General features: G+C 63.6%; 2 protein-coding genes and 1 long non-coding RNA gene across 12 annotated transcripts; 2 read left to right on the forward strand and 1 right to left on the reverse strand.

Moving 5' to 3' along the window:
- Positions 1–1,095: 1,095 nt before the first annotated feature.
- Positions 1,096–16,155, forward strand: ANO9 (anoctamin 9). 2 transcript variants are annotated; one of them, XM_019812902.3, is made up of 25 exons: positions 1,096–1,223; positions 1,761–1,869; positions 6,835–6,909; positions 6,991–7,116; positions 7,297–7,442; positions 8,297–8,343; positions 8,470–8,528; positions 8,612–8,685; positions 8,936–9,070; positions 9,179–9,275; positions 9,433–9,493; positions 9,606–9,688; positions 9,809–9,913; positions 9,987–10,148; positions 10,237–10,273; positions 10,491–10,602; positions 13,088–13,145; positions 13,288–13,385; positions 13,538–13,677; positions 13,809–13,961; positions 14,710–14,857; positions 15,427–15,528; positions 15,610–15,703; positions 15,820–15,932; positions 16,039–16,155. In XM_019812902.3, the coding sequence occupies exons 2-25, from the start codon at positions 1,813–1,815 to the stop codon at positions 16,064–16,066; spliced, it is 2,310 nt and encodes a 769-aa protein (XP_019668461.2). In that variant the 5' UTR covers positions 1,096–1,223; positions 1,761–1,812; the 3' UTR covers positions 16,067–16,155. The 2 variants fall into 2 exon arrangements, with proteins under 2 accessions (XP_019668461.2, XP_019668462.2); XM_019812903.3 differs by lacking the exon at positions 1,761–1,869 and having other exon boundaries at positions 1,103–1,223.
- On the reverse strand, positions 4,697–9,085 carry LOC123380688. Its single transcript, XR_006586762.1, has 2 exons — positions 8,994–9,085; positions 4,697–8,623 (listed from the first exon to the last, which is right to left on the reverse strand). It is a non-coding gene; the product is annotated as an uncharacterized LOC123380688 (long non-coding RNA).
- A 707-nt stretch (positions 16,156–16,862) lies between the features above and the next one.
- SIGIRR (single Ig and TIR domain containing) lies at positions 16,863–25,597 on the forward strand. Of its 9 annotated transcripts, none has more exons than XM_045039783.1 (10): positions 16,863–17,001; positions 21,219–21,371; positions 22,259–22,457; positions 22,861–22,994; positions 23,112–23,252; positions 23,630–23,773; positions 24,175–24,277; positions 24,344–24,494; positions 24,766–24,955; positions 25,272–25,597. In XM_045039783.1, exons 2-10 carry the CDS (start codon positions 21,365–21,367, stop codon positions 25,433–25,435), a joined length of 1,233 nt encoding a protein of 410 aa, XP_044895718.1. In that variant the 5' UTR covers positions 16,863–17,001; positions 21,219–21,364; the 3' UTR covers positions 25,436–25,597. The 9 variants fall into 9 exon arrangements, 8 of the variants coding, with proteins under 8 accessions (XP_044895718.1, XP_044895721.1, XP_044895720.1 ...); XM_045039786.1 differs by having other exon boundaries at positions 16,866–17,001; positions 21,222–21,371; XM_045039785.1 differs by having other exon boundaries at positions 16,915–17,052; positions 21,222–21,371.
- The last annotated feature ends 650 nt before the right edge of the window (positions 25,598–26,247 follow it).

Raw genomic sequence — 26,247 nt, forward strand, 5'->3', positions numbered from 1 at the left:
GAGCGCCCCTCCTTCACTTTCCTCTCCCTGCTGGCTTGAATGTGGCTGTGATGCCTGGTGGTTTAGCAGCCACTTTGAGCCATGTGGTGAGACCAAGTGTTTACAGTGGCAGAACAACAATTAATACTAGTCCTGGACTAACCCTGCCATGGGGACTCCGCGGCCTCAGTCTTAGTGCACGTGTCTGGGTTTGCTCCATCACACCCGCACAGGCTCTGTGCTGCTAGGTCCCTCTCTCGGTCCCTCTTTGTCACAGTTTGGTCCTGGCCCCTGCTGCTGTCACAGCCTGCCGTGGGGTTCCCGAAGCAGAAATGTGGGTGAGATGGAGCCACATAATCCCAGAGCAAATGTGTGTCAACGCTGGGCCTGGACCACAGGGTCACATGGGCTGCATGATGATGTGCCCTGACGCTGTGGGCGCTGCCTGTCCCCCGTGACCTCAGGGGCCCACTAACGCTGTTCCATGTTTCCACGTGCCTTGCCCTGCTGCAGTGCCACTCTGTCCTCAGCTTCCAAGCCGGGTGCCCCACGTCCCCGTTGGGGGCACTCTGCTCTCTGGTGGCCCAGAGCCTTCCCCAACTGCTGCCCTAGGACCATAGGATCCATGCGGCCCAGGGCCAGCGTGTGCCCTCAGGATCCCAAAGGTCCTTCCCTCTCCCAGTTGGGGTCCACAAAGCAGGGGCTCAGGGCAACAGTTTCTTCTTCATCTTCAATCCTTCCTGCCCAATTTTCCTCTAAGGGAACAAACACTGGACTTGGGGAGTGGGAGTCAAGGGCTGGATGCTCTGGGGGCAGGGGGCTGGGGGAAGTGTGTCCTGGGATCTGGAAGAGTGAACCCTGGGATAGTGGGGCGTGCTCATGCGCTCCACTCATGCTGTACCCCAGGAGGGAGGTGCCAATCTAACTCATCTTATAGGGGAACCCCCCTGCAGGTGAGCGCAATGCCCTCAGGTCGGGGGAGGGGTCCCCACCTGACCAGGTCCTCAGGAAGGTGTCAACACCCCCCCCACACACACACACACACAGGGAGGGGTGTGCCTTCCAGCACAGGAGTGGCAGCAGAAGGATCAGCCAGGAGAAGGAGGAAGAAGGAGGGAGGGGTGAGTCCCACGCGGAAGTCAGGTAGGACGCGCCCAGCTGCCTTGCTGCCACACTCCGGTCCAGCTCTGCGGGCACCGTGATCGATCGCTAGCCCCTCGCCAGGCTCTGGGACCAGCATGCAGGTGAGTCGGGCTGGGCGGGGTCCATGCTTGTGGCCAGGCCACGCCCACCCCGTGGGCCCCTCCAGCCAGCCCTGCCAGCCTCGCCTGGAAAGTGCCCGTGGAGGTTCCCTGGAGCCCTCAAGGCTGAGGTGAGGGTGGCCAGAGCTCAGACGGAGCCCCTGGGTTGGCTGGGGGTTGGAGCAGGACAGAGGGCAGATTTCCTCCTGCCCAGCCAGGGATTCTGGGGACCCCAGGGCCAGGCCTTTAGTGCATACGTAGGGCCTACAAGAGGAGAGCTTGTCCATCTCTAGACTTTGCAGCTCTGCCCTGCAGAGGGAGAGGGGGCTCTGGCCTCCAGGGTGGGCTGACCTGGGGTTGGGGAGCCCCAGGGTGGCCGACCGGGCCCTCTGCTCCCTGGGAGTCCTGCCCCAGGCGCGTTGGTGGCCGGCTGGGGGATGTTGGACTCTGACTCTGGGAGGCAGAGTAGGAGGCTGTGGGAGTCCCAGGGAGGTGGGCAGGAAAACATCCTGGGAAGACATCGTTTCTCCCCTCTGCCAGGGAAGGTCATCCGGGCCCGGGCCAACGACTGGGTAGCTCTGGGAGGAGAGCCATGCCGAGGATGAGAGCGAAACTAGCCTCCCACTCAGCCTCCCTGGGGCTCTGCCAGGTGTGGGCCAAGCAGGCGGCCTCCCGCCCCACCTTTGCCCAGGGCCTCCTCGGCCCTTCCAGAGCCAACTCTGGCACCTGGCTGCTCAGGCTAGCACACGGGCACACCTTAGCCTGACCCCAGCTTCCTCCGCCAGCCCTTTCCCCTCATGCCAGTCCCAAGCTGGGGTGAGGGAGACACTCGGGGCTGCCCAGGGGCGGGTGGGGAGGTGGCACGGGGTTTGGCTTAGGCTCGAGAATCAGTGCCTTGAAAGGGACGTACGCAGATGCAGACGGCAGGGAGGACTTGGTGGCCCCAGCCACGAGCGGGATCTGAACACACCCTTCCACTCCAATCCCGTCCGTGGCTCCCCATGGCCCCAGCGGCCTGAGCAGCTTCCATAGTCCCTCTTCTGCCAACCCCCAGCCTCACTTCCTGGCAGCTCCCTTCTTGCTCTTTATGCTTCTGCCAAGCTCAAGTGCTGAGTTCTGAGTCCCTGGGAGTACTAACTACCAAGTCCTTGTTGATGCTGAGCACTGAGTCTCTGGGAGGTACTGAGTACCAAGTCCTTGGAGGTGCTGAGTACTGAGTCCCTGGGAGGTGCTGAGTACTGAGTCCCTGGGAGGTCCTGAGTACCAAGTCCGCGGACACTGATTGCATGCTGCCCCTCAGGGCCTGTCCCTACATGTTTCCCTCTCCCAGGAACGCTGCCCCTCCTTTTTTGCCTCCTGCCAGCCTGTTGCCCTACAAGGCCAAGCTCCGGGCCGCCTCTCCAGGCCCCCGTGTCTACTTACACCGCCCATCACCCTCAAGCCTGCTCTGTAGCAGGCTCCATCATAAAGGGTCTGGGGATGGGTGGATGGACACATGCGACGAGGAACTGACAGAAGACAGACGGACAGCTGAGGAGGTGGAGGGGGGCTGGGGGTTGCAGATGACTGGCTTCAGAAGTTGAAGAGAGAAGCAGGTGTGGGGAGATTCGCTCAGGAAGGGTGGACCCAGGGCGTCTGGGCTGAGTAAGCGAGGGTGGGCTTCTCTGTGCTTGTACGCTTCAGTGGGGGCAGGAGGGTCCCCTGCTGGATGATGAAAGTCCAGGATGCCCATGGGGCCCGGGCAGAGGTGTGCTGTGACCCCAGGGTGAGATGTGCCACGGAGAGTGAGGGGCGGTCCAAACGTATTCCTTGTGCAGCTGGGGTGTCACCCGTGCGTGCTCCATGTGGCCCACCTGATCAGGAGCTGGGTGGCAGTCCCACCTGCACAGCAGTGTCCTCAGTCTCACTGGTGACCTAGAGGCCAAACTGGGAAGGACTGCCCCACTCTAACTGTTCGTGTCCTGTGCTGTCGGGGCGGGAATGTCTCCCAGGAGTTGTGGTGTCTCCAGAAGTTTCCTCGTTTGGAGCCACTCTGGCCCGTGTTACGCCGTGGGCCCTGGCCCACTAGGTGTGCGGCTTGCCGGGGGTGGAAGCTGGAAGGACTAAAGGGAGAACAATATGGGTCTCCGAGCCTGCACCCCTCATCTGTGCAGGGACTTGCCTGGGGTCTGCACATGGCCGAGGCCAAGTATGTAGGGACAGCCCCTGTCTCTGCCCTGGGGGCCTGGGGGCCTGATGGGCACACACAGCTTCCTGGAGGTGGAGCTTGCTGGAGGTGGGGGCGACTTCACATAAGCCCAGTCCCCACGTGTGAAGGCCTGTCACCCCGGAGGACAGACGGACCGATGGACAGCCTCGTCCTGGAGGCCGTGGCTGTGGCTGTGGCCCACAGAAGGGACTTGCATCCAGCGAGTGACCTCAGGGATGGTGAGCCCAGAGTACATGGGAAGCAGATTCTCAGAACCTGGTCCCTGTCTGGCTGTGGGGAGGAGGACGGCCAAATGGAAGGGGGGACCCTGACCTGACTGCTCCTGTGGGTGCCTGCCCATTGTCGGGGGTGACCAGGCAGTGACCTGGGGGGGGGGGTCTCTGTCCAGTGGCGGGAATCAGATACCTTAGGTGCATCACTCCCCACTGTCCAGGTCACACGCCAGGCCCCCAGAAGAGGCCGAGTCAGCCTTTCCCAGTTGCTCTGGGCAACTGTCCCAAAGCTGTGCAATGTCTCTGGTAGGGGAAGGTGCTGTCCAAATCGGGAGCTGTACCAGGCCCAGCAGCCTCATTTCTGGGATTCAGTAAGGGCCCCCCGCCAAAAGCCTGAGCTTTGAGGTGCCTCTAGGACAGTCCCTCCTCCCCAGGCTCCATCCTCCTGCTCGGACCCCCGTGTTCTGCCCAGTCTGGTTTCCCCGTGCTAACCCTTCACCACCTGGGGTCCCATCTCCCACCCCTGGTTGTCCTGCCTGTTCTTCCCACTGAAGCTGGGGTCTCTCCTCGCAGGATCTGCCAGAGGCGCTCAGTTCGGGGTTGGGGGTGGACAGGGAGAGCCCCCTCCCGCGTCTGAGGTCAAGCACATGAGGTCCTGTCGGTGCACGGGTCATCGTCCGACACGGCACTTGCTGAGCCTGTGGTGGGCGAGTCACAGAACCCGAGGCTGATGACCTGGATGTCCCTGTTCCCATTCAGTTGAGACTTTACTCTCTTCCCCGAGACAGAGGCACGTCAGCCCAGGGGCTCTCCCCGTCCCTGCAATTCTGTGAACGGCAGGTTTCTCCTCTGGCCCAAGATGGGACAGGAGTTTCAGACACCGTAAGCCACATCCGAGCGCTAGAGGCTTGTTGTCTGTGTTAGCCCAGGCTTCTGAGATGGACACAGGGAGAGTGGGGCCGACCCGGGTCCCACCCTGGGGCTAGTAGTTCCTGGTGTGCCTGGGTGGGGTTGCAGGTTTTGAAACCAATAAAAAACAGATATACCCAGTTAAATTGAATTTTACACGAAAACTTTCTTTTTAGGTATAAGTGTGTCCCATGCAATAACTGGGACATACTTATACTACAAAGCATCTGTTGTCTGTCTCGGATTCAACTGGGACCGGGCAGCCTGCATTCTTCCTGACAGCCCTTCAGGGCGGACCGGCTGGAGCAGTCCAGGGAGGCTTTCTGAAGGAGGCAGGTCTTGAGCTGGGTGGAAAGTGGTTGTGGAAGGGAAGGGGTAGGAGGTGGGCGGACCAGCAGGGGGAAGGAGGCCTGGCAGCGGGCAGGATAGAGAGGAGGGTGTGATGTGGTTCCAGACAGCCACGGCCCACACTGAGCTCGTAAGCCAGGAGAAGGGCGGCAGGGGCGGTGGGCTGGCAGGAGGCCACGGCAAGAGCCCAGCAGGAGCGAGGTGGGTGCTCTGTGGGCCCAGCCCCCAGGGCGTCCCCCGCACCCTCATCCCCGGGACGCTGCAGGGTCCCTGCGCCTCCCCGGAGAGCTGCCGCCTGGGAAGCACGCTTAGCGCCACACTGGGGTGCAGGGCGCGTCCTGCAGCCAGGCCGGAAGAGGTGGGCAGTCTTGCCTGAGGGCGCACAGGGTTGGCAGCCCAGGCTCTGGGCTCCAAGGCCAAGGTCCCCTCCACATCTCAGCCTGGAGCTCCCCCCTTGGGACCCACTGTGACCGTCTGCCCTCGTCGCCCGCCTCCCGCACCTCCACTCCCTCGGCTGCCCGGCCCCGCGGCGAAAGGGCCCAGGTCTGCCTCGCAGCCTGCTGTCCGTCTGCTCATGAGGAGTGAGGCCTGAGCCCGCCCCCTCCCCACCTGTGCACGTTTAGCGCCTCTGCAAAGATTCCTGCGGTGTATAGAGACAGCACGAGGCTTCTCAGCGCCCCTCGCCCTCCTGCCCCGATGCCACAGCCCCGTGGCTGGGGATCTGGCCAGAACCTAGAGCCCGACACGGGCACCTGGACTCCGATGTCACCAGCTGCCCTGCTTGCGTCCTTCCTGTTCCCGGGTCCTTGCAGGATCCCACGTGGCACTTATCCTCACGTCTCCTTGGGCACCTCCCGTCTGTGACGTTCCCTCTCTCCCTCCTTGTCCCTGGCCATCCGGCTTTGACACCGCTCAGGCTCTGGAGAAAGTCTGCTGTTTTCTCAAGCTGACCCAGGACTCCGTGTTTTGGTGGGGGGGTCCCTAACAGCTAACCCATACCACTGTGACCTAGACCTTCATCACGCAGGGTGGGGGCCGCCGCTGGGCTCCTCTCCTTCCCCTTCCCACGTGTCCTTTCTCAGCCGGGAAGGCTGGAGCACACTCACAAGGGGGAGCACCGAGGGAGGGAGAGAGAAGGCCCCGTGCTGTCCATAAACGCCGCCACAGTAAGGGGGGCCCAGGAGGGGCCCCGGGGGCTGTGGACTCGTCTGCCTCCTCCTTGAGGTTCTGCCCCTGACTTATGATCCGTCCGTCTGGACGTGCCTGCAGCACGTACCTCTGGGGCTTCTCATCGACTTTGACTGAGCTCAGAGCCGTGTCACGTTGGTCCCCAGGGCTCCGCGTGTCGCAGCCCGTTCACGTCTCTGCTGCGTGATTGTCCACCGTGTGCGGGATAACTTCATCCAGCCACCCGCTGGTGGGAACTCGGGTTATCGCCACAATTTCTGTATGCAATATGCTACCGGGAGCATCTTGTTCAGGGGTAGGTGGCCCGCCCGGCTGTACAGTCTAGGATGTTCAGCTTTGTTTCGCAAATTCGTGCGCAGGGAATCTGTTTGACGCGGTCGGGCCACTGAAACGCCCGTAACCCAGTGGGTAGAGGGGATGCCTCCGGTGACCTGACCCGTGTTTCCCTGACCGTCGAGAGTTCCGTGTCTTCCTCTTCTGCGAAACCCCTCTCTGCTGCTTGTCTTTTCTCAAGGATTTGAGGAGCTGTTTGCTTCCGTTTTTGAACAGACCTTTGCCGGAGGCCCCGACGCCTCTCCGGCCATCCTTGCTCCTTGAGGTCCCAGCCCCGCTTGCAGCTTCCCTCTCGTCCTCTCGTTTCCCTGCACCCCTGCTTTACGTGTTGCCCCGTGCTGCCCCTCGGTGCCGAGGCGCCCCGGCCGGGAGGGCTCTCCCCGCAGGAATGAGCCCCACCCTCCTCTACTCCCAGGCTGAGGAGAGCCTCCGGATCCTGGTGGGGACCGAAGGAGACAGCCTCCCGCTGATGGAGATCAACGCCGGTGAGGTGAGTCCCCTGGTGAGGGGAGATGGGTCCCACCCATCCCGGGCCCCGTGCCGGCCCCAGCCTCGCGCCTCCTACCTCCAGACCGAGGCCTCCGAGCAGTGGGATTACGTCCTCGTGGCTGACCGCCGCACCCAGAGAAACCCCAGGCAGGCCTGCCAGCAGCGACGGTTCCTGGAGGAGCTCAGGACAAAGGGCTTCCATTACAAGGTGTGCTGGCTGAGCGCCTGGCTTGGTGTGGGGCACAGGGGACAAGTGTGTCCCGGGGGCCCGGAGACACGGCTGGGGCCTCGTGCCTGAGGTGGAAGGGACAGGCCGGTGTCAAAAAAGGACGAAGGGGATGGTTTCCAAAGCGGAGCGGAGGTCCCCAAGCGCCCTCCCGCCCCCCAGATGATGGAGGACCGCGAGAAGGTGTTCTTCGGGGTCCGAGCCGACAGCAGGATCTTTGATCTGTACCGCACACTCCTCATGGAGCCTGAGGGTCCTGCCGCCAGAGGGCAGCCTGCCAGGCCAGCCCCCATCCCAGCCACCACCAGGTGAGAGGCTGGCCCAGAACGCCGTGTCCCTGGTCCGGTCAGGCTTCCAGGCGTGGTCTCGTGTCAGAGGTCCCAGGGGCCGGGCTCCGTGACTCGGTGTCCGTGTCTGTCTGTGATAAGGGACAATTCAGTTCTTGCTTCTAGGAGAGTTCTGGAGGTTACGTGTGTTCCCCGAAGGGAGGGCGGGATTTGGACAGGCCGGGAGGACCCTCCCAGCCAGCCCTCCCCCCACCCCCCCCCCCCGACCTGGGATGTGGGTCCCCACCTCCCCTCTCCAGACCAGCTGCGCCTCCCCGGACCTCTCTCCTCAGCCTCCCAGGCCTCCCAGCCTCTTCTCTGCAAGCATCTCCTTCCCCTGCTGAGGCTCCACCTTCCACACCACTCTACCCTCGCTCCTCATATCCCTCCTCTGTCACCTGCCTGGCCTTGGCACAGGCCTCTCTGAGCCTCAGTCTCCCTGTATGCAAAATGGCTCACGGGGTGCGAGGGGGATTTGTGCATGTAAAGGCGTAGAGTGTGCTCTGAATGTGCGGGGGCTCCAGGTGGGAGGTGTGCTTGGAGGCGGGGGGAGGGGGGTCCAGGCCCAGTATCTGGGAGGGAACGGTGCAGGCCTGAGCCCTGGGAGGGGTCCTGGGAGGGGAGGGCCTACCCTGAGAGAGCCCCATCCTGGAGCCGTGGGGCACAGGCCACAGAGGACTTAAGAGGTGGGGGTCGGGCTCCCAGGTGAGTCTTAGATTCTGGGCTCCGGTCAGGCAATCAAGGCAGGCAGGCTGGAGGCTCCACTAGGGACACAGAGGGGCCTGGGACCCGGCCAGACAGAGGGTGGGGTCCCCTGAGGAGCTCTTGTGTTCCAGAATCCGAATTGTCAACTTTGTACTGAACAGCAAGACAGCAGCTGGTGGTAAGGATGGGGTGGGCAGGTGGCCTGTGCAGCGCCCCACCCCCGTCCCAGGAGGGGTGTCGATGTGGGGAGAGCAGGGCAGGGTCCCCCTCACCCCTCTGACCCGACACTTCCTGTGACCTCCAGACACGTTAGAGGATTTGGTGAAGAATGGGGTCTTTGAGACCAGATTCGCTCTGCACAAGGTGAGGGGTGGGCCAGGGCTGGGAGAAGGCCTGAGGGCGGGACCGGAGGCAGGGAGCCCTCGCTGTCTGTCACCTGTGCCCAGGGGGAGGACGACCTGAAGAAGAAATGGGCCCAGTGGAGAAACATGGTCAACAAGCAGCCGATTGATGACATCAGGTGACACTGCCTCAGACAAATCACCTGCGTCCCCACAGACACACCCGTGGCCCCACAGACACATGCATGTGCCCACCGACACACCCAAGATCCCAGACACGCCCGTGTCCACGGCAGACAGATGTGTCTGTGCTCCTGGGTGGGACACAGCAGTCTGGTCTCCCCATGTGGCACCTGGACCCCGGCACTGGCCTGTGGGGTCACATCCGGGGGTGGGGAGGGGCGGCCTGACGGGGCAGCCTCCCCACAGGGACTACTTTGGCGAGAAGGTGGCCCTGTACTTCGCCTGGCTGGGCTGGTACACATACATGCTGGTACCCGCTGCGGTGGCCGGCCTCGTCATCTTCCTGAGCGGCTTCTCCCTGTTCAACGCCAGTCAGATCAGGTGGGGATGGGAGGCCTGGGGCGCGGGGGGGGGGGGACAGGACCCCTCAGGGACCCCTCCTCCCCGAGTCAGGGGAGAGCCGCCACCAGCCCGTCCCTGCGCCCTCAGCAAGGAGATCTGTGAGGCGGACGACATCCTGCTGTGTCCTCGCGGGGACCATGGCCGCAAGTACCAACGGCTCTCGGACACCTGCACGTTTGCCAAGGTTTGCGGCTCCGGGGGTTCTGCTCCCCCCCACCCGGGGGTCCCCTCCGGCCATCCTCTCCCACGAGCAGGGCGGAGGGTCTGCCCCTGCAGAGCCGTGGGGTGGGGGGCGGCGGGCCACGGAAGGCTGTCCCCAGCCTGGCTGCCGCTCTCCCCAGCTCACTCACCTCTTCGACAACGAGGGCACCGTGCTCTTTGCCATCTTCATGGCTCTGTGGGGTGAGTCGCTGGGGCGCTGGGAGGGCGGCGGGGGGGCGGCCTGAGCCCCGGGGCCACTCCCCGCCCCCTGCCACCACCCCAGCCCTGCCCCCTCTCCCCCCCCCCCCCCCAGCCACGGTCTTCCTGGAGATCTGGAAGCGGCAACGAGCCCGAGTGGTCCTGCACTGGGACCTGTATGGGTGGGACGAGGACCAGGTGAGCGGCCGGCCGTGCGGGGCTCTTTCCAGCGCCCCGTGCGGCCCCCACAGCGCGTGGGACGCGGGTGTCCCTGTGTGGCAGGCCGCCCCCCGACCGAGCGTTGCGTTCCCTCCACAGGAGGAAATGGCACTTGAGCTCATTAACTGCCCTGATTACAAGCTCCGGCCACACCAGCACTCCTACCTGAGAAGCACGGCCATCCTCACTCTGTGTCTCTTGATGGTACTCCTGGGGGGCCTGCCGGGGGGCTGGAGACCTGGGCCGGCGACAGCCCTCCTGAGGACCCTCCCCGCAGATCTGCCTCATGATCGGCATGGCCCACGTCCTGGTGGTCTATCGCGTCCTGGCCGCCGCCCTCTTCAACTCGGCCCTGCTCTTCCAGGAAGAGCAGGTGACCACGGCCGTGGTGGTGACCGGGGCCCTGGTCCACTACGTGGCCATCCTCATCATGACCAAGGTGGCTGGAGGGGGGGCGGACAGAGGGAGGGCGGGGCGGGGGTCTCCACCGAGGCCCCAAGTGAGCCGTCTGGTCTCCCGTCCTGCAGGTCAACAAGCGTGTGGCCCTCAAGCTCTGTGACTTCGGTGAGAGAGGAGGCGTCCGGCGCCTCTCTGGCCTTGGGGGGAGGGGTGCGCGGGGGAGGGACAGGACCCTTCGGGGCTGGGAGCCTGGGTCCCTGGATCCTCTGTGTCTCCGCCGCCTCTCACAGCTGGCAGACAGGTGAGGGCTGGCGGTGTCTCTGAGTTGTCGGGAGAGGGACAGGTTGGGGACGGGAGAGGGACAGCCCCCGTCTCGTTCTAGAGAAGCCCAGGACGTTCTCAGAGCGCGAGAGCAAGTTCACCGTCAAGTTCTTCACTCTGCAGTTCTTTGCCCACTTCTCCTCCCTCGTCTACATCGCCTTCATCCTGGGCAGGTAGGGGCGGCCCCTCCCACCGCCTGCCTCCGACTCTTTCCCCTTTAAAGGAAATACCTGCTCATCTTAATTTTTAAAACGGTTTGTGCTCAGAGCAGTTGGAGCCCAATGTAAAACCACGTGCAAGAGCCCACGGTGAACCCCCGGCTCTCTGCTCCCTGCCCTCGAGGTGACCCTGTAACCGTTCGGTGGGTCTTTCCAGAACTTTTTACACATTGAAGTACCCACGCATATACACCTGTCGACATACACTGCTGTCTCCTGTGAATAATCCTATCTTCTCTTTACGCTGAAAACATACCATGGGCACCTCCCACATCCGCATGGATGCTGAGGCCTCATTTTTAAAACCACGCTATGAGTGCTACTTTGTGGAACGTGCTGGAATTTGTTTTCTCAGTTCAGCTGGTGGACGTTCGGCTCATCTCCAATGTTTGAGCTTCACAAAGCTGCATCCCGTGTAACACACATGCACCCCCCATTCCCTTTCCTTCTGGCAAAATGGACACGTTTTCGGTTCAACCAACATACACTTTTTTGTCCCTCCTGAAAAAAATAATTGCTTCACCTGTTCTGTGTGTTTAAATAGCACAAGACACAAACATGTTGCCAATTGGTTCCAAACTCCAGCAGAACTTACAAAACCAACCCAAACCACACCAACTCCTCCAAGTACGTTCAAAGACATCAGGCGGTGCCTAGACCTGGGCCGTCCTTGGAGATGCCCCCGCCTAGGGGCCTGCCCGTCCCCTTGCGGCTGTGTGTGCTCATGCTGGGTCCGGGAGCCCCTTGTGGTCTGCCGTGTGGGACCCCAGGTTTCCCAGGCTTCCTGAGGAAGGGTCCGTAGGAAATCGGAGGCCCCTACTGCTGGAGGCAGACTTCTCCCTGCTCTAACCTCGGCTACGCTGGCTTCTGAAATCTCTCAGCAGACTGTCTTGGTGGGTGTTTTCACTGGACGGGCTTGAGCGGTTCGCCTCTCTCCTCTGCCTCGTCCACGGCGATCTCTGTCCAGGATCATCTCCACCTCCACACAAGTCTCCTGCCCTATTCCTTTCCAGGAGTGCTCTCAGCAGTGCGCCCGATGTCTGGGCCTCCCTGCTCCTGCCTCTCCCCTCCCCAGGCCTGCCGGCCCTTCCCTGGATGCCCACTTCTCCTCTTCTCCCGGCCTCGAAACATGCCAACGCCCTGGTATCTGTCCTCATGACCTGACGTCATCTAGACACATCAGTGAGGCCCGCGTTCCTGTCTCCAGCACAGATCTCTCCCTGAAGTCCAGACTCACGGGTCCGGCTGCCTCTCGTTCCCCCTCAGATGCCCCGGCGGCACGCCGGCCTTACCGCCCGCTTGTCCACGCCTTCCCTCCTGCGCCCAGAGCCCTGGTCCTCCCACATTCCCCACCTTCCCTCTGGCCCCACGCCCTCTTTGCTGCAGTCTCTCTTACGGGACCGCAGCTCCCTGAGGGGTCTTTGCCGAGTGGGCAACCACAGCAGGCTTGGCCTGTAGAATCGACCTCAGTCAAATGGACAGGAATGACCAGACACTTGCTGGGCCCGGAGCCTCGGGTCCTTCAGTCGCGAGTGGCTTTCATGCATCTTGTGTCTTTGGACACAGACGCCATTCCTTTTGTTTGGAAATGGGACCTTCTGAACGGACCGCCTAATTGCTTTTGCTTTTTTTCCTCCCGTTTTTGCTCCAGCTTCTGGGAGTTCTTCTTGCACTGTTTCCCAACCCTTCGATTGAATGTTTTCCTTCTGTACACGCACTTCCCCTCAGGGCCCTCCTTTGGACAGTTCCTTCACAGCCTCCTTCTCATGCCCCCTGACCCCATGGCTTTTCTTGTCTGAGGAGCTTCCTCTTTTTTCCCCTTCTGCTCTGCGATTCCTTCTATGCTTTCCACATTTCTTTTACTCTTTCCCTAATGGTCTCCGATTTGGATGTTAGCGGCCTCCTTAGATGTCCTCCTTAGATGTTCTTGGCCCCCGTCCATCAGTGAGAAAGGCGCGTGCCAGTGGCTTTGCTCTGGGCCACACCTCTCCCGCGAGGGGCTTCTGCTCTGTCAGTCCCTGCATCCTGCCTGGTGGCAGAAGGAAGCTTGTCAGTGTTGCTGGGAGCTCAGTGGGGGAGAGACAGTATGGGGGTCTCAGTATGCAGTGGTCCAGCCCCCTAGGAGCGAGACTCTGTCTTCCTGACCGTTGGCCAGGAACCTGACTTTTGGTTTAATGCAGTTTGTATTTTTTTTATCATGTAAGGGAAAGGAGGTGATTTTAAGCACAAAGTAATCCTGTGTGCACGGTTTCAATGGGGAGAAACTGAGGCCACTTCTAACAGGTCTTGTCAAGCACCTGTCTGCGCCTGGGATGGCCGGGCTGCTTGTGTGTGTGTGTGAGTGCGTGTGGAGGGATGTGTCTGGATGTGGGCAGGTCCCCCACCCCCACCCAGTCAGAAGCAAGGTCTGCCCCTCCTCTAGCCTAACTGTCCTTCCTAGGATCAATGGTCACCCTGGGAAGTCTGTGCGCCTGGCGGGGCTGTGGAGGCTGGAGGAGGTCAGTCTGTCCGGTACACTTTGTCATGCTGTCCCTGAGCACCGCCCCCCCCAGCCCTGCCTCCCCATACCTGACCTCCCATCCCCACCCCTGATCTCCCACTCCCCACCCCTGACCCCCTGACCCCCCCATCCCCCCACAGTGCCATCTCAGTGGCTGCATGATGGACCTGTTCCTGCAGATGGCCATTATCATGGGTCTGAAACAAACACTCAGCAACTGCATGGAGTACCTGGGCCCGTGAGGACCTCCCTCCTTCCCTAGGGCCCTCCCGCTTCCCCCCCGACCCCAGGGAGCCCCCCCATCTCCACATCTCCCAGAGCCAGCAGTCCCAAAGGGTCCTCAGCCCCCAGTTCCCCTCCCTGTTCCCCACTTGTTCTCATCACCCCCAGGTGGCTGGCCCACAAGTGTCGCTTAATACGGGTCAAGCTGGGCCACGCGTCCGAGGACCCTGAGCTCAGGGACTGGCGGCGCAACTACCTCCTGAACCCGGTCAACACCTTCAGCCTGTTTGACGAGTTCATGGAGATGAGTACGTGGTGGGTGGAGTTGGGGGCCTGACCGCGAGTCTCAGGGGCAGGTCCTGGGGGACTGGCCGAGGGGGCGGGCGTTCTGGCGGGTGGCGTGCCCCACGGCACAAGGGGACATCTCCACACCCCCCAGTGATCCAGTACGGCTTCACGACCATCTTCGTGGCGGCCTTCCCGCTCGCCCCGCTGCTGGCGCTCTTCAGCAACCTCGTGGAGATCCGCCTGGACGCCATCAAGATGGTCAGGCTGCAGCGGCGCCTGGTGCCCCGCAAGGCCAAGGACATCGGTCAGGGGCCCGACTCGGTGGCGAGGAGCACGGACGTTCCAGCCAGGGGCGGGGTGGCGAGGGGTGCTGGGACCAGGGGGTGCCCTCGAAATGATCCCAAGCCAAGCCCCTCCCCCCAGCCCTTCCCCAGGTTCTGCCTAGGCTGAGAGCTGGCCTTGGAGAGTGGTGCTCAGGCCCCGGGAAGAGGCGGGGCTGGTGTGCACCCGCAGGCCCCTGCCTCCCTCCCAGAGGAGGATCCAGCTTGGGGGGGGGGGGCCAGGCAGAGGAGCTGGGCTCTGAGAGCCCGGAGCTGAGGGAGGGAGGGGTCCAGCAGCTGGGGGCAGGGGCTAAGAGGTGGCCTCCGTCACCCAGACTGTCCTTGCCGAGATGGCCAGGTATCAGGGAAGAGCAGAGGGGACTGGGTGCTGGGTGTGGGCAGAGGGAGAGGTGGGGGGGGAGAGGCCCCACTCTAGGGCCCAGGTTAAGGTGTTCTGACCCGGGAGTGGGGCAAGCTTGGGGCAGCTGAGGGGTTCAGGCAGAAGATGGGGGCCAGGGGGGACCTGAGCCCCTCCTGGTCTATGTCCACCACGGCCCAGGTTTTCCTCGTCAGTGAATGCTGCCCACCGAGCAGAGGCATGGGCAGAGGTGACAAGGCCCCATGACCATCCAAGCTCCCAGCCTTGGGGACCATGGGTGGAGGTGGGGCGGGCAGTGTCAGAGGGTCAGGGTTTGAGGAAGCAGACTGCTTCACCCCACTGCTGTGGCCCAGGGACCTGGCTGCAGGTGCTGGAGACCATCGGCGTGCTGGCGGTCATTGCCAACGGAATGGTCATCGCCTTCACGTCGGAGTTCATCCCCCGAGTCGTGTACAAGTACCACTACGGCCCGTGCCGAAAGGGGGCCGACCCTGCAGTCGAGTAAGGGGGCGCCAGGGGAGCCTCGAACTGTCCCGAGATGCCTGGGAAAACTGGCCCAACCACAGCCCAGCCCTAGGGGAGCGCAGGGGAAGGGCTTGATGTGGCCAGTGTTGTCTGTGGTTGTCATGAATCTGGGCCTGAGGGGGGTCCTGCCCTCCCATGACAATCTGCTAGGAACCCCCATGGGGGAATTAAGGTCCCAGCAGGAGCTGTTTTCTGAGCAGCCACCACCAGAATGACTCCCTCCCAAAAGTCAGATCCTCTGGGGCCTGCTCCACAGAAGAGGGCCGAACAGGGGACCACTGCTCCTACAGATGGGGTTTGCAGGGGTCTCCCTCCGGAAGGCTCCCCTCGGTTTTTGCCACGGAAGGCAGGGGGGGGCCCTCTGAGTCCCTTCAGTCACCCCCAGAGGCCCCTCTCCCACGCAGAGAAATGAAGGGGGTTCGTGCTGTGCTCCACCCTGACAGCCCCCACCACACAGGGATTAGCTCCAGGAAAGCACCCTGGAAGCCAGAAGAGGCCACGCTCTGCAGCCCACACCTGCCTCTGCCCTTCTCTCCCTCCCCCAGCTGCCTCACAGGTTACATCAACCACAGTCTGTCCGTGTTCCACACCAAGGACTTCCAGGACCCCATCCGGATAGAGGGCTCAGAGAACGTGACTGAGTGCAGGTCTGGATTCCCCCAGCCCCCATGAGCAGCCTCTGAATTCCTGCCCTCGGCCCCCTGACCTCAGGTGCTTCCCCCCACCAGGTACCGGGACTATCGCAACGCTCAGGACTACAACTTATCCGAGCAGTTCTGGGTCCTCCTGGCCATCCGCCTGGTCTTCCTTATCCTGTTTGAGGTGGGCCAGAACCGGGGGAGGGGCCCCACAACGGAGGCGGCTCTCTCCAGCCCTTCTCCCTGGCCCCCAGCCCCTAAAATGCCTGCTCAGCCCTTGTCCCGTCCCCCCACGCCTAGCACGTGGCCTTGTGCATCAAGCTCATTGCCGCCTGGTTCGTGCCCGATGTCCCCCAGTCGGTAAAGAACAAGGTTCTGGAAGACAAGTACCGGACACTCCGGGAAAAGATACGGTATGGGAGGCTGAGGCCAGGCGGGGGTGGGCCGGCCCGAGGTAGGGCCTCACCCTGAACCCCAACGCTTCGCCCTGATCCCCAACAAACCCGGTCCTGCCTCCAGCTCCAGCCGCAAGAGCACAGATGTGTAGGAGACCCAGAGCTGGCCAAGAAGACTGGTGCCCAGAGCTGGGACTCAGAGCCACCACCACCTACCCCCCCCCCCCCCCACCGCTTATGTGTGGGGTCCCGGGAGGCCGGTGTATACGCGGGGTCTTGGCGGGCCTGCGTGCATTTGAGGTGTTGGTGAGCAGCACTCTGTGGTCTAGGAGGCCTGTTTCACGTGTTAGGGCTCAGGCTTGGTACAGCCCTGACTTGAACTCTGACTGACTCCTGCCACCCACAGAACTGGGGTGGGGGGGTGCTTCTCAGCGGTCAGAACACAGGAAAACCAGCCCAGTCTCCTGAGCCTCTCTCTGACTTGTGGGACCCATATCCTCCCCTCCCCCCCCCCCCAATTCTGGCTGGTCAGGGGGCCCTGACCCCACCTCTCTGGCTCTCCTCAGCCTGAAGAACTTTCTATAATAAAATAAAAACTTCTTCATGTCAATTCTGGGCCTCTTGTGGATTGTGTCTGTCCTCAGGGCTAGATGGGAAATTCTCCCAGATGGAGCAAAGTCTGGAATGTGGCAGCCTCCTGGTCCTCCTCTGGTTTTCCGTGGGTTTCCAAGCGAGCAGCGCCGTGTTGAGATCCTACCGTCCCTGCACGGGAGGGTCAGGGGCAGGCTTCCCGCAGGAAGAGCTGGGGAGGAGGGGCAGAACCAGAACGGTGCCCCTGGGGACAGTGGAAACTCTGAGGAGTCCCCCAGGTCCAAGACTCTGCCGGCTGGTTGGGCCGGTTCGCCCTCTGCCCCCAGGCTGCGTGGCTGCAGTTCCGAGGCTTCCCGGCGCCCGAGAGCAGGACGGTCTTAAGCGCCGGACTTGGGCGCAAAGCGGGACTCTCGGGTCCGCCCTCAGGCCCTGGCTGCTGGGCGGGGCTGCACCTGCCGCCGCCGCCGGGATCGTCGCCGCTGCGCACCTGGCTCAGGTGAGCTGCCCCGCCCCCGCGGTCGGCGCGATCCCCAGGTCTTGGCAGCAGGTGAGTGGCTCAGACCCACGGAGGTGAGTTGAGGTCGCCGGCTCCTGGGAGCCGGACTAGGCTTGGAGCTTGGGGGCCCCTTGTCCCGAAGAGCCTCTGGGCCGTGGCGGGCGCGGTCCCGCAGGAAGTGGCTCGGAGTCGGGCCGGCTGTCCCCGTCGCCCGGAAGCCTGAGTTTATCGGCGTCCCGGCCCCGTGGGCCTGGCGGCGGAGCGGGGAGGGGGGGGCGGGGGGGGAAGGGGAACCGCAAGGGCCACGTTTCCCGCTCCGCCCGACGTGGGCAGTGGTGGCTTCCTCGTGACCTTTGCCCAGGGGAGGGAGGTGGGACGCGGAGGCGCGCGGGGACCCTCGCCGCCGCCCGCAGCTCGGATCCCAGGCGCGAGGCCTCCCAGGGCCCCCGGGGCGTACCGAGGAGCCGGCTGGGGCCGTGCGCGGCGCTGGTCGCCGGGCGGAGCTACCGTCACGCGCGCGCTCCCGCCGTCCGTGTGTGGCCCCCACCTGCCGTGCTAGGCCTGCGCGCCCTCCGCGCCACCGCCGTGCGCGCCCGACCCGCCATTCACGGCCCCCTCGTGCGCGCCCCAGTCCGCCCTCGGCTCTCGGTGCGCGTTCCCATCGCGATACCCGCGTCCCCGCCCTCTGTGCCCGACCCCCACCCGCGTGCTCACCGCGCCTGGAGGGTGGGGGCCTGCTAAATCCGGATCGCCCCTGACTAAGGCGGAGCGCCGGAGGTGGGGTGTATAGTGGAGGAGAACGGGGCGTGTGGCCCGGGGGAGCGGGACAGAGCTCCTCGCCTGCGGGGCCGAGACCTTGTGTGCAGTTGTCCTGCGGGAGACACGTCGGGGGGCGCAGCAAACGCGTGGTGCACAGAGGTCTGCAGGCCCGCTGAGCGGAAGATGTAACGAGACCGTGGGGTTCTAAGCAGCAAACCAGACGGCGGAGGGGTGGGATCGCCGCCCCTCCCCACCCCCACACCCCCTCCCCTTCCCCCGCCGTTTCCTGCGCCGCCGCCGCCGCCGCCGCCGCCGAGGGAGCCAGACCTCCAGCCAGAGCACAAGCAGAAGACCCGGAGCTTTCTAGGAACCCCTGGGAATGGGGGTGGGGGTGGGGTGGGGGAGGGGAGGGGCGGTTCTTGATGGTGCCTGAGGTGACGTGGGCTTGTGGGCGCTCACCTTGGAGCGTGAGCCTGGGGAGGAGGGTGTAGTTTAGAGGAAGAAGGTGGGGGCCGTCATGGCTGTGAGATGGTGGCACCGGGGGACACACACTGAGCAACAGGAAGTCTGGCAGGAACTTTGAGAGGCAGCAAGGCTGCTCGGGGCTCTCTGTGTCCTCCCTGGGTACCCCTAGGCCGGTCACTGACGACTGTTTGCCAGGTGCTTACACCATCCACCTCTGGGCGTCAGGCCCATCGAGGCACCTTCCAGGAGGGGCTGGTAGCAATACCCGCGCGCAGCCAGGAAGCTGCAGCTCGGTGGGGAGAGGGTGCGGGCAGGTCTTCCGGTAGTTCTGTGGGACCCTGAGCCCTAGATGCACCATCAGCTGAGGGTCTTGCCAGCCATGGGGTGGGGGTGGGGGTGAGCAGGGCTGGGGCAGGGTCAGAGCAAGGACAAATGAAAGCCAGTACTGAGGGTGGCCCACTGGTGGACCCCTGCTCTGGGTAGGTGAAAGCAGGGACAGGGCCTGAAGGGGCCCCTTGCCCGGTTTCTATGGGTAGTGATGCCAGCCACCGATTTCTGGGCCCTGAGTCCCAGTCAGTCTGGGGGGGAAAGTGACAAGAGGGGATGCCAGCTGCCTCGCCTCCCCCCCCCCCCCCACAGCTGGGCTCAGAGCCCAGGAACCTCTATTGAGGCCTTTTCTTGTTTCCTTATCTGGAAAAGGGGGGACTGCCTTCCCATCCCAGCCTGAAACTAAGGTCCATGTGATACCACAGCCCCTGTCTGGGCACTGTAGGGGGGAAGTGGACCGGGAGGGAGCCCAAAAGCTCTGCTCAAGGCCCCATTATTGGCAGGAACATCCACAGGACTCCCCTCACCCCAGCAGGTCACAGGCCAGATGCACATTGGAGGCTCTCACCATCCTGAGTGTCACTCTCTGTAGGCTGTGTCTGGGAAGCGGTGACCCTGACTGGGGGGGTCTCCTTAGGACCCCCTCACATCACCCGGGGCCCCAGCCTCTCCGCAACCTCCTCTCCATCGCCCAGGCTTGGCCTCGGGAAGTACACTGCCTCGGTGGGCTGGGGTGGGCCCCGGAGGAAGGAGCCGCTTGACTCGGAGTTAACAGGAAGAAGTTGAGCAGGCGGGGCAGGGGCGAGAACCACCAACTGCGCGCCTGCCTGGGTGGGGTTTGGGGTCAGGAGAGGATGTGACTGTAAAGCCAGGAAGCTGCAGGGAAAGTTCTGATTAAAACACACACACAAACAAAAGGCAGGTCCTCACTGTGCTTGGCGATGCGCTCTGGGGCTGCGGTGCTGCGGGCCGGACCTGGGGCCCAGCTGAGCACACAGTTTGCTCCCAAGCAAGCATCAATGACCTCGACGACCGCCATCCCCCCCCAGGAGGAGAGAGCTGGAACCAGGTGACTTCGCGTGCTCCCCCGACAGCCCTGCCGCTCCGCGTGGGCCTGTGTGTGCCTGTAAGAGCAGGGGGTGACAGGAGGCTGTGTGCGCGCCATGGGTGGCAAGGGCAGGTGTGAGATGCAGCGTGCGGTGTGGGGTTTGTACAGATGCTTGAGGCCATGCGCCCTGTGCGAGCTGTTGCAAGTACGTGTGTGCTGTGTGTGTGGCCACAAGAGTGCTGGAGGTGCGGGGGGGGGGTGCATGTAGTGCAGGTGTGCATGGGGAGAGGGCTGTGTGTGCATGTGGTGTGCAAAACAGACTATGCAGGGGAGGGTGCGCAGGGGGAGGTTGTGCAGTTCGGCCTTACCTTCCAGGAAGGCCGGAGACTGCCTCCCTGGGGGTAAAAGATCTTAAGAGTTTGAAAGGTGTGAGTGTTACTGCAGGAGTTTCCCTGGGACCCGCCGAGCTGGGGACCCCGGGGAGGGGGTGTGCGCTGCCCTGTCTCCCACAGTCTCCCAGTGGACTGGTTCTGCTTCAGGGACCTTCCCGAGACTGCCCCCCACCAGAGGGCTTTGGGAAGGAACCTCCTCACCAGTTCCCTGCCTGATGCTCCAGCAATCCCCGAGGAAATTGAGCCAGCCGAGCCCAGGGCTCCTGGGGGTGTGGAGGCTGGGCCAGGCCCACGGTGGCATCCCACGCAGAAGGAACGCAGGGGAGGCTGAGAGACTTGGGGCCCTAGGCGTGGGGAGGACAGCCCTAGGCAGGAGTGGAGTGAGGTCTCACTAAGTACCTGCTGCATCAGCTGGGGCTTCGAGGAGGTGGCCCCAGGCCTCTGGCTCCTGCGCTGGGGGGTTTGGCCCCTCCTTTCAGCCCAGGTCGCCCTAGAGCTTTTTGTGTCAGGAGGCACCTGCGGCTGCTCCCAGTCTGGGTTCGGATGGTCCCAGCCCCACAGAGGAGAGGAGGGTCACCCGTGGTGGGGTGGGGGCCTCCCTTGGAGAACTAGACAATGTGGACAAAGGTCTTTGGTTTTGGACATGACAAACGGGGCGGGGGGGACACGGGTGTGGGACCCGGAAGGAGGGGGGACCCACAAGGCCTTCTGGAGCAGACTCAGTCCAGCCAGGCCCCCTCCCTCCTGCCTTGAGGACTGTGGCCTGGCTCAGCTCAGGTGCCCTGTCCCCGCACACGCGTGCACACGGGACATGTCCAGGACAAAACGCTACAGCTGGGAGTATGGCTCCGAGTCCAGCAGCCCACACCCACCCCGTGGTGGCAGGCAGGTTGCATGTGACCCTCGGCGCTCAGGGCCTGGGTAAAGCGAGGTCTGCACCCTAGTCCTCCTTGTCTGTGGCGTCCCTATCCCGGGGAATAGTGGGGACACAGCCACATGCCACCCTATGAGGGGTGCCAGGGGGCCCTCCCTGGGCCATCGTGGTGACACCGGAGCAGGCGAAGGTAAGTCTGAGGGCTCTCCAAGCCCCCTGGGCCGTGCCCACTCCAGCATGAGCTGCCACACATGATGCTGTGCTGATGTGCCCGGCACCCTCCAGGCAACTGGTATGAGGTTACATGTTAACTCATCCTGTTCTTGTTTAACTTTCTCCTTTGGGATGGCAGCAGCCTCTGACCCCTCCTGGTGTCCTGACTGACCGGCCACAGAGACAGAGAGCCCTGGGGGACCAGTCTGCTCAGCCAAGGAGCCCTGAGGAGCCGGGGGGGTGGCACCAGTGCCCAGCCTGCCCCGAGAAGGCCCCGGCCAGACCATGGCAGGTAGACGGGTCAGAGAGGGACAGGCACGGACCCCACTCCCACCCCCATCCCTCGGGCTGGCTCCATGCTGTGATGTTGACTGGCCTCCGGCCAGGGGTACAAAGGCCTCTACTCATCCCTCCCACATAGCCCAAGGTCCTGACCCCACAGTTAGGGCAGGACCTGCGCCTTCTCCTTCCCAAAGCCTCTAGACTATGGTCGTGGAAGTCAGTAAAGCCGAGAGACACTGGAAATGGCAGCTAGTGGGGGCCCCTGGGGGCAGGATGGGTAGGTGTGGGCTACCAAGAGACCACACCACCAAGATGACGGTGGTCTCCTCTCACGTCCCCTGGGACTCTTCGCCCTGATTTAAAGATCAGAAAGCGTAGGTCTCAGGGAGGTGGGAAAGCTTGCTCGTGGCCAACAGAGGAAGGTCCTGGAATCCCATGCTGCCATCCCAAGTGGAAGGAGTGGCACGCTTAGCACCTGTGCCCCCCCAAACCCCTGGTGTTTACACTTGTTGTAGCTCCCCCAGCAGAGGGGCCGGGGGAGGGGTGCAATGCCTGGCCATTCACCTGGGCGGGAGTCACAGTTGCCGGCAACAGGTGCACACAGAAAATGTGGGAGCTGGGCTCATGTCCCGGGTGGATGGGCAGTCAGGTGGGCCCCCTGAGCTAGGGTGGGTCAGCTCAGCTATGACTCTGGCCCCTGCCTTCCATGAAGGCAGGCAGAACACCCAAGACCTTGCCAGGCCCTGTCCCCTGTGGGACCTGTGCATGGACATGGTGAGGCCACCAAGCATCACATGGCACTGACCGTCTTGTTTTCTTCCTGGCCCACAGACCATCTGTGGTTGGTGGGAGCCCAGCATTCCAGGCATGGCTAATCACTGGGTCCTCTCTCTGCAGGTGTCTGTGACACGGCCCCCAACTTCCTCTCCCCGTCTGGAAACCAGGCCCTGGAGCCTGCCCTGGGCAGTGCGGTCTCCCTGAACTGCACGGCCTGGGTGGTCTCTGGGCCCCACTGTCCCCTGCCCTCAGTCCAGTGGCTGAAAGATGGGCTGCCGCTGGGCAATGGAAGCCACTGTGGCCTCCATGAAGACTCCCGGTAAGAGACGGGGGTGTTCAGGGTCAGGTGACTACCCTGATTATACCCGTGGCCACCTATACCCTGGTCTATAACCACCTGGACACGGGCAGAGTGCCACTTCTGACACAGACCAAGGGTCAGTGACTGCAGGGACAGATGGCCCCTTGTAGACAGCCCAGGGCCAATGGTGCTAGCACAGTCCTATGGCCTGAATTAGGCACTGACCCCCCAAAACCCAGACCCAAGATCACGTGACTGCCCCAGACAGATCCACACCCCCACCAGGTTTTGGCCACTTCTCTTAGCTTTTGGCTCAAGGGCTACTCAGGAAGCCCACACCTGCATCCTCCGTGGGTGAGTCCAGGGACATCCACTGATGTTCTCAGGCCCTAGGTAAGAGGGTTGGGCCTGGTCTCCCCAGGATCAAGGCCAACTCATCAGAGGTGCTTGTGTCCAGTGTTCTGGGGGTCAACCTGACCAGTGCTGAGGACTATGGGGTCTTCACCTGCTCCATCCTGAATGTCAGCTCCTCCTCCTTCACTCTTTGGAGAGCTGGTGAGTGGGAGTACACTGAGTGGAAGGTGGGAGGTCTGGGGGGGGGGCTGGGGAGCCTTGAGGCTTGGAGAATGCCGGGTGGGGGTGGCAGCGGTTCAGACTGCAGCTCTGTCCCAGGCCCAGCTGGCCACCTGGCCGCAGTGCTGGCCTCACTCCTGGTCCTGCTGGCCCTGCTCCTGGCGGCCCTGCTCTATGTGAAGTGTCGACTGAATGTGCTGCTCTGGTACCAAGACGCCTACGGGGAGCTGGAGATGAACGGTGCGTGGGGCCAGGATGGACGAAGAGAATGAATCAGCTATGAGACCTCCCTAGGCTCAGTTTTGGGTGGGCGGGTTGCCCCGGTAAGTGTGGAGGGGGGACCCTGGAGGTCCCTCAGGGGCTGTTGAGCACGCAGTCCAGGAAAGAGGGCAGAGGGCTGGGGTCGGCAGAAGCCAGATAGGCGGCCAGCATCCAGAGCTGGAGGCGGCGTTGTGGGCGTGCGTGCGGGATCTGCTGGGTGGGATCTGCCAGGTAGGCAGGCCTGGTCCCCCCAAGCTCGTGGGGAGGGGTTAGAGGACCCGGAATGGGCGGGGGCGGCGGCCAGGGTAGCGGGCCCGGGCCTGGAAAGCCGGGCGCTGACCCTTTGCCGTCCGCAGACGGGAAACTCTACGACGCCTACGTCTCCTACAGCGACAGCCCCGAGGACCGGAAGTTCGTGAACTTCATCCTGAAGCCACAGCTAGAGCGGCGTCGGGGCTACAAGCTCTTCCTGGATGACCGCGACCTCCTGCCACGCGCGGGTACCGCAGGCCCAGCCTGGTGGCCTCGCTCCAGTCCGGAGACCTTGCCCGCCCACCCATGGCCCCGCCCCGTTCTGGGCCCGGGCCCCGCCCTCCCATAGTACCGCCCCCGTTCCGGGACCGGGCCCGCCCTCCGTGGCCCCGCCCCATTCTGGGCTCAGGACCGCCCCCCCATGGTACCACCCTCGTCCCGGGACCGGGCCCGCCCTCCGTGGCCCCGCCCCATCCCCGGGCCCCGCCCCCGTCCGAGACAGGGCCTGCTCTCTGTGGCCCCGCCCGCTCTGGGCCCGGGCCCGCCCCCCGGGGCCCCGCCCCATCTCCCTCCGGGCCCCGCCCTTCCTCGGCCCCGCCCTTCCTCGGCCCCGCCCTTCCTCGGCCCCGCCGACGCCTGGTTTTCGCAGAGCCCTCCGCCGATCTCCTGGTGAACCTGAGCCGCTGTCGACGCCTCATCGTGGTGCTGTCGGAAGCATTCCTGGGCCGGGCCTGGTGCAGCCACAGCTTCCGGTGGGTCCCGCGCAGGGTGGGGTGGGCCCCCGCCTCGTCCCCTCCCTGACGGTCCCGCCCGCGCAGGGAGGGCTTGTGCCGGCTACTGGAGCTCACGCGCAGGCCCATATTCATCACCTTCGAGGGCCAGAGGCGCGACCCCGTGCACCCCGCGCTCCGCCTGCTGCGCCAGCACCGCCACCTGGTGACCCTGCTGCAATGGAAGCCCGGCTCCGTGGTGCGGAGAGGGGCGAGGGGAGGGGCGCCCTAATGGGGATGGTGGTACCGGGCTCCAAGGAGGGCCTCCTCCCTCCAAGGAGGGCCTCCTCCGTGGGCAGCTCTGTGGTGTGGGGACTTGTGGATGGGACCCCGTGGGGGTGAGGGTTCTGTGGCCTGCTGCCCAGAAGAGGGGCCTCTTTTGAGGCCCCTGGAGCCAGGTGAACGCATGCCTCCAGGTGTGCTCTTTGGGGCCAAGGCTACCAGGCTAACAGCCCAGTCCTGGCCCCCAGGCGCCTTCTTCAGAGTTTTGGAAGGAGCTGCAGCTGGCACTGCCACGGAAGATGCGGCACAGAGCCATGGAGGGAGACCCCCAGACCCGGCTGCAGGGTGACAAGGACCCCATGCTGATCGTGCAAGGCCACCTGCCCGAGGGTCGCACCCTGCACCTGGAGCTGGACCCCGACCCTGAGGGGGACCTGGGTATGCCCCCCTGGTCCCACCCCAACCCTGAGAAGCTTGGCCTGGGGCGGAGGGGGTGCACGGGGCTGAGGAGCCCAGAAAGGGGTCCAGGTGGCGGGGACTTCCTCCCTGCAGCCCATCGGTGGGCTTGACCCCCAGCACACCCTCACTGCCTCTTTCCCGGAGGCACGCGGACCCAAGGCCTGCCTGGGAATCTCCAGGACCTCAGATGCCACTATGCAGGAGGGTGAGCAGGGAGTGACCCTCATTCATGGGTCCTAGCAGAAGTCAGGCTGTGGACAGCCCAGCCTCAGGCCTGGTGGTACCCTCTTCCCAGGTGTCCGAGGGCCTATCTTTGGGGAGCCATCAGCTCCACCCCATGCAAGTGGGGTCTCCCTTGGAGAGGGCCGGGGCAGCGAGGTGGATGTCTCGGACCTCGGCTCCCGCAACTACAGTGCCCGCACGGACTTCTACTGCCTGGTGTCTGAGGATGACGTGTAGCCTGCACCCGCCGGAGCGTCAGGATCACCAAGGACAGCTGGGTGCAGGGCGGGGTGGGGTTTTTCTCCTCTCAGCAGGACTACCAGCCATGAGACCTTGAGGGAAGTGGGGGGACTCTAGTGTGCCTCCTTGTGCCAGAAAATAAAGTCCTTTTAGATCCTGCCTGAGCCTCAGCCTCTCCTCTCCTGGGGCAGGAAGGAGCACATCCATCTCAGGGTCTCCACGGTCCTCGGCCCCTCCCCTTCCTCATCCCCACGGCCACCCAGTCACAGGTCTGGCTGTCCACGCAGTCCCGCCCTCTCTCCAACCTCCATCCTGAGCCAGCTCAGACACATCTCTTAACGGTAGCCTCCTTGGGTCTCTCTGCTTGGGGGCGTGACGGTCCCCAGCCCCGCTCTGATCCACACAGGTCCTGGAGGAGGGGCAGGCCCCTTAGAGTCTGCAGGTTCTGAGCTTTGCAGAAGAAGCCTTTTGTTGTAAAAATGTGAGTGGGAGGGAGCTTCACCACCAAATGTCCTGGTTTGGTGAGATGGGTTCCCACGGCTCAGTCAGACAGTGCGAGTCCCTGGTCACCCCCAGGACACCCCCAGGCCCGGCGAGGCAGGGCACAGACAAGTGTTGGGTGTGGACGGCCCAGCAGGGCAGCACCTCAGCCAGGGGAGGTCACAGCTCTCCCAGGAGTGGCCACCCCTCTGCACACACGGTCCCCAACACTGCTGCGTTTGTGCCTCGGTTGGCCCCTGGGCTGCCTCTGCTGTCTGCCCTGGTCCCTCCGGTTCTCTCCCCACCGGATACTCTTGTCCTGGTCCTGG

This window comes from Felis catus, chromosome D1 (assembly GCF_018350175.1).
Source record: "Felis catus isolate Fca126 chromosome D1, F.catus_Fca126_mat1.0, whole genome shotgun sequence".
Taxonomy (NCBI): Eukaryota; Metazoa; Chordata; class Mammalia; order Carnivora; family Felidae; genus Felis; species Felis catus.

Excerpts from the sequence above, each read along its gene's own strand:
- ANO9 (XM_019812902.3), top strand. The coding sequence starts at position 1,813 with ATGCCGAGGATGAGAGCGAAACTAGCCTCCCACTCAGCCTCCCTGGGG. Across the intron at positions 9,689-9,808 it reads ATGGGTGGGACGAGGACCAG|GAGGAAATGGCACTTGAGCT; the intron begins GTGAGCGGCCGG and ends TTCCCTCCACAG. Across the intron at positions 15,529-15,609 it reads GAGAACGTGACTGAGTGCAG|GTACCGGGACTATCGCAACG; the intron begins GTCTGGATTCCC and ends TCCCCCCACCAG.
- SIGIRR (XM_045039783.1), top strand. Across the intron at positions 22,995-23,111 it reads CTTCACTCTTTGGAGAGCTG|GCCCAGCTGGCCACCTGGCC; the intron begins GTGAGTGGGAGT and ends GCTCTGTCCCAG. Across the intron at positions 24,495-24,765 it reads AATGGAAGCCCGGCTCCGTG|GCGCCTTCTTCAGAGTTTTG; the intron begins GTGCGGAGAGGG and ends CCTGGCCCCCAG.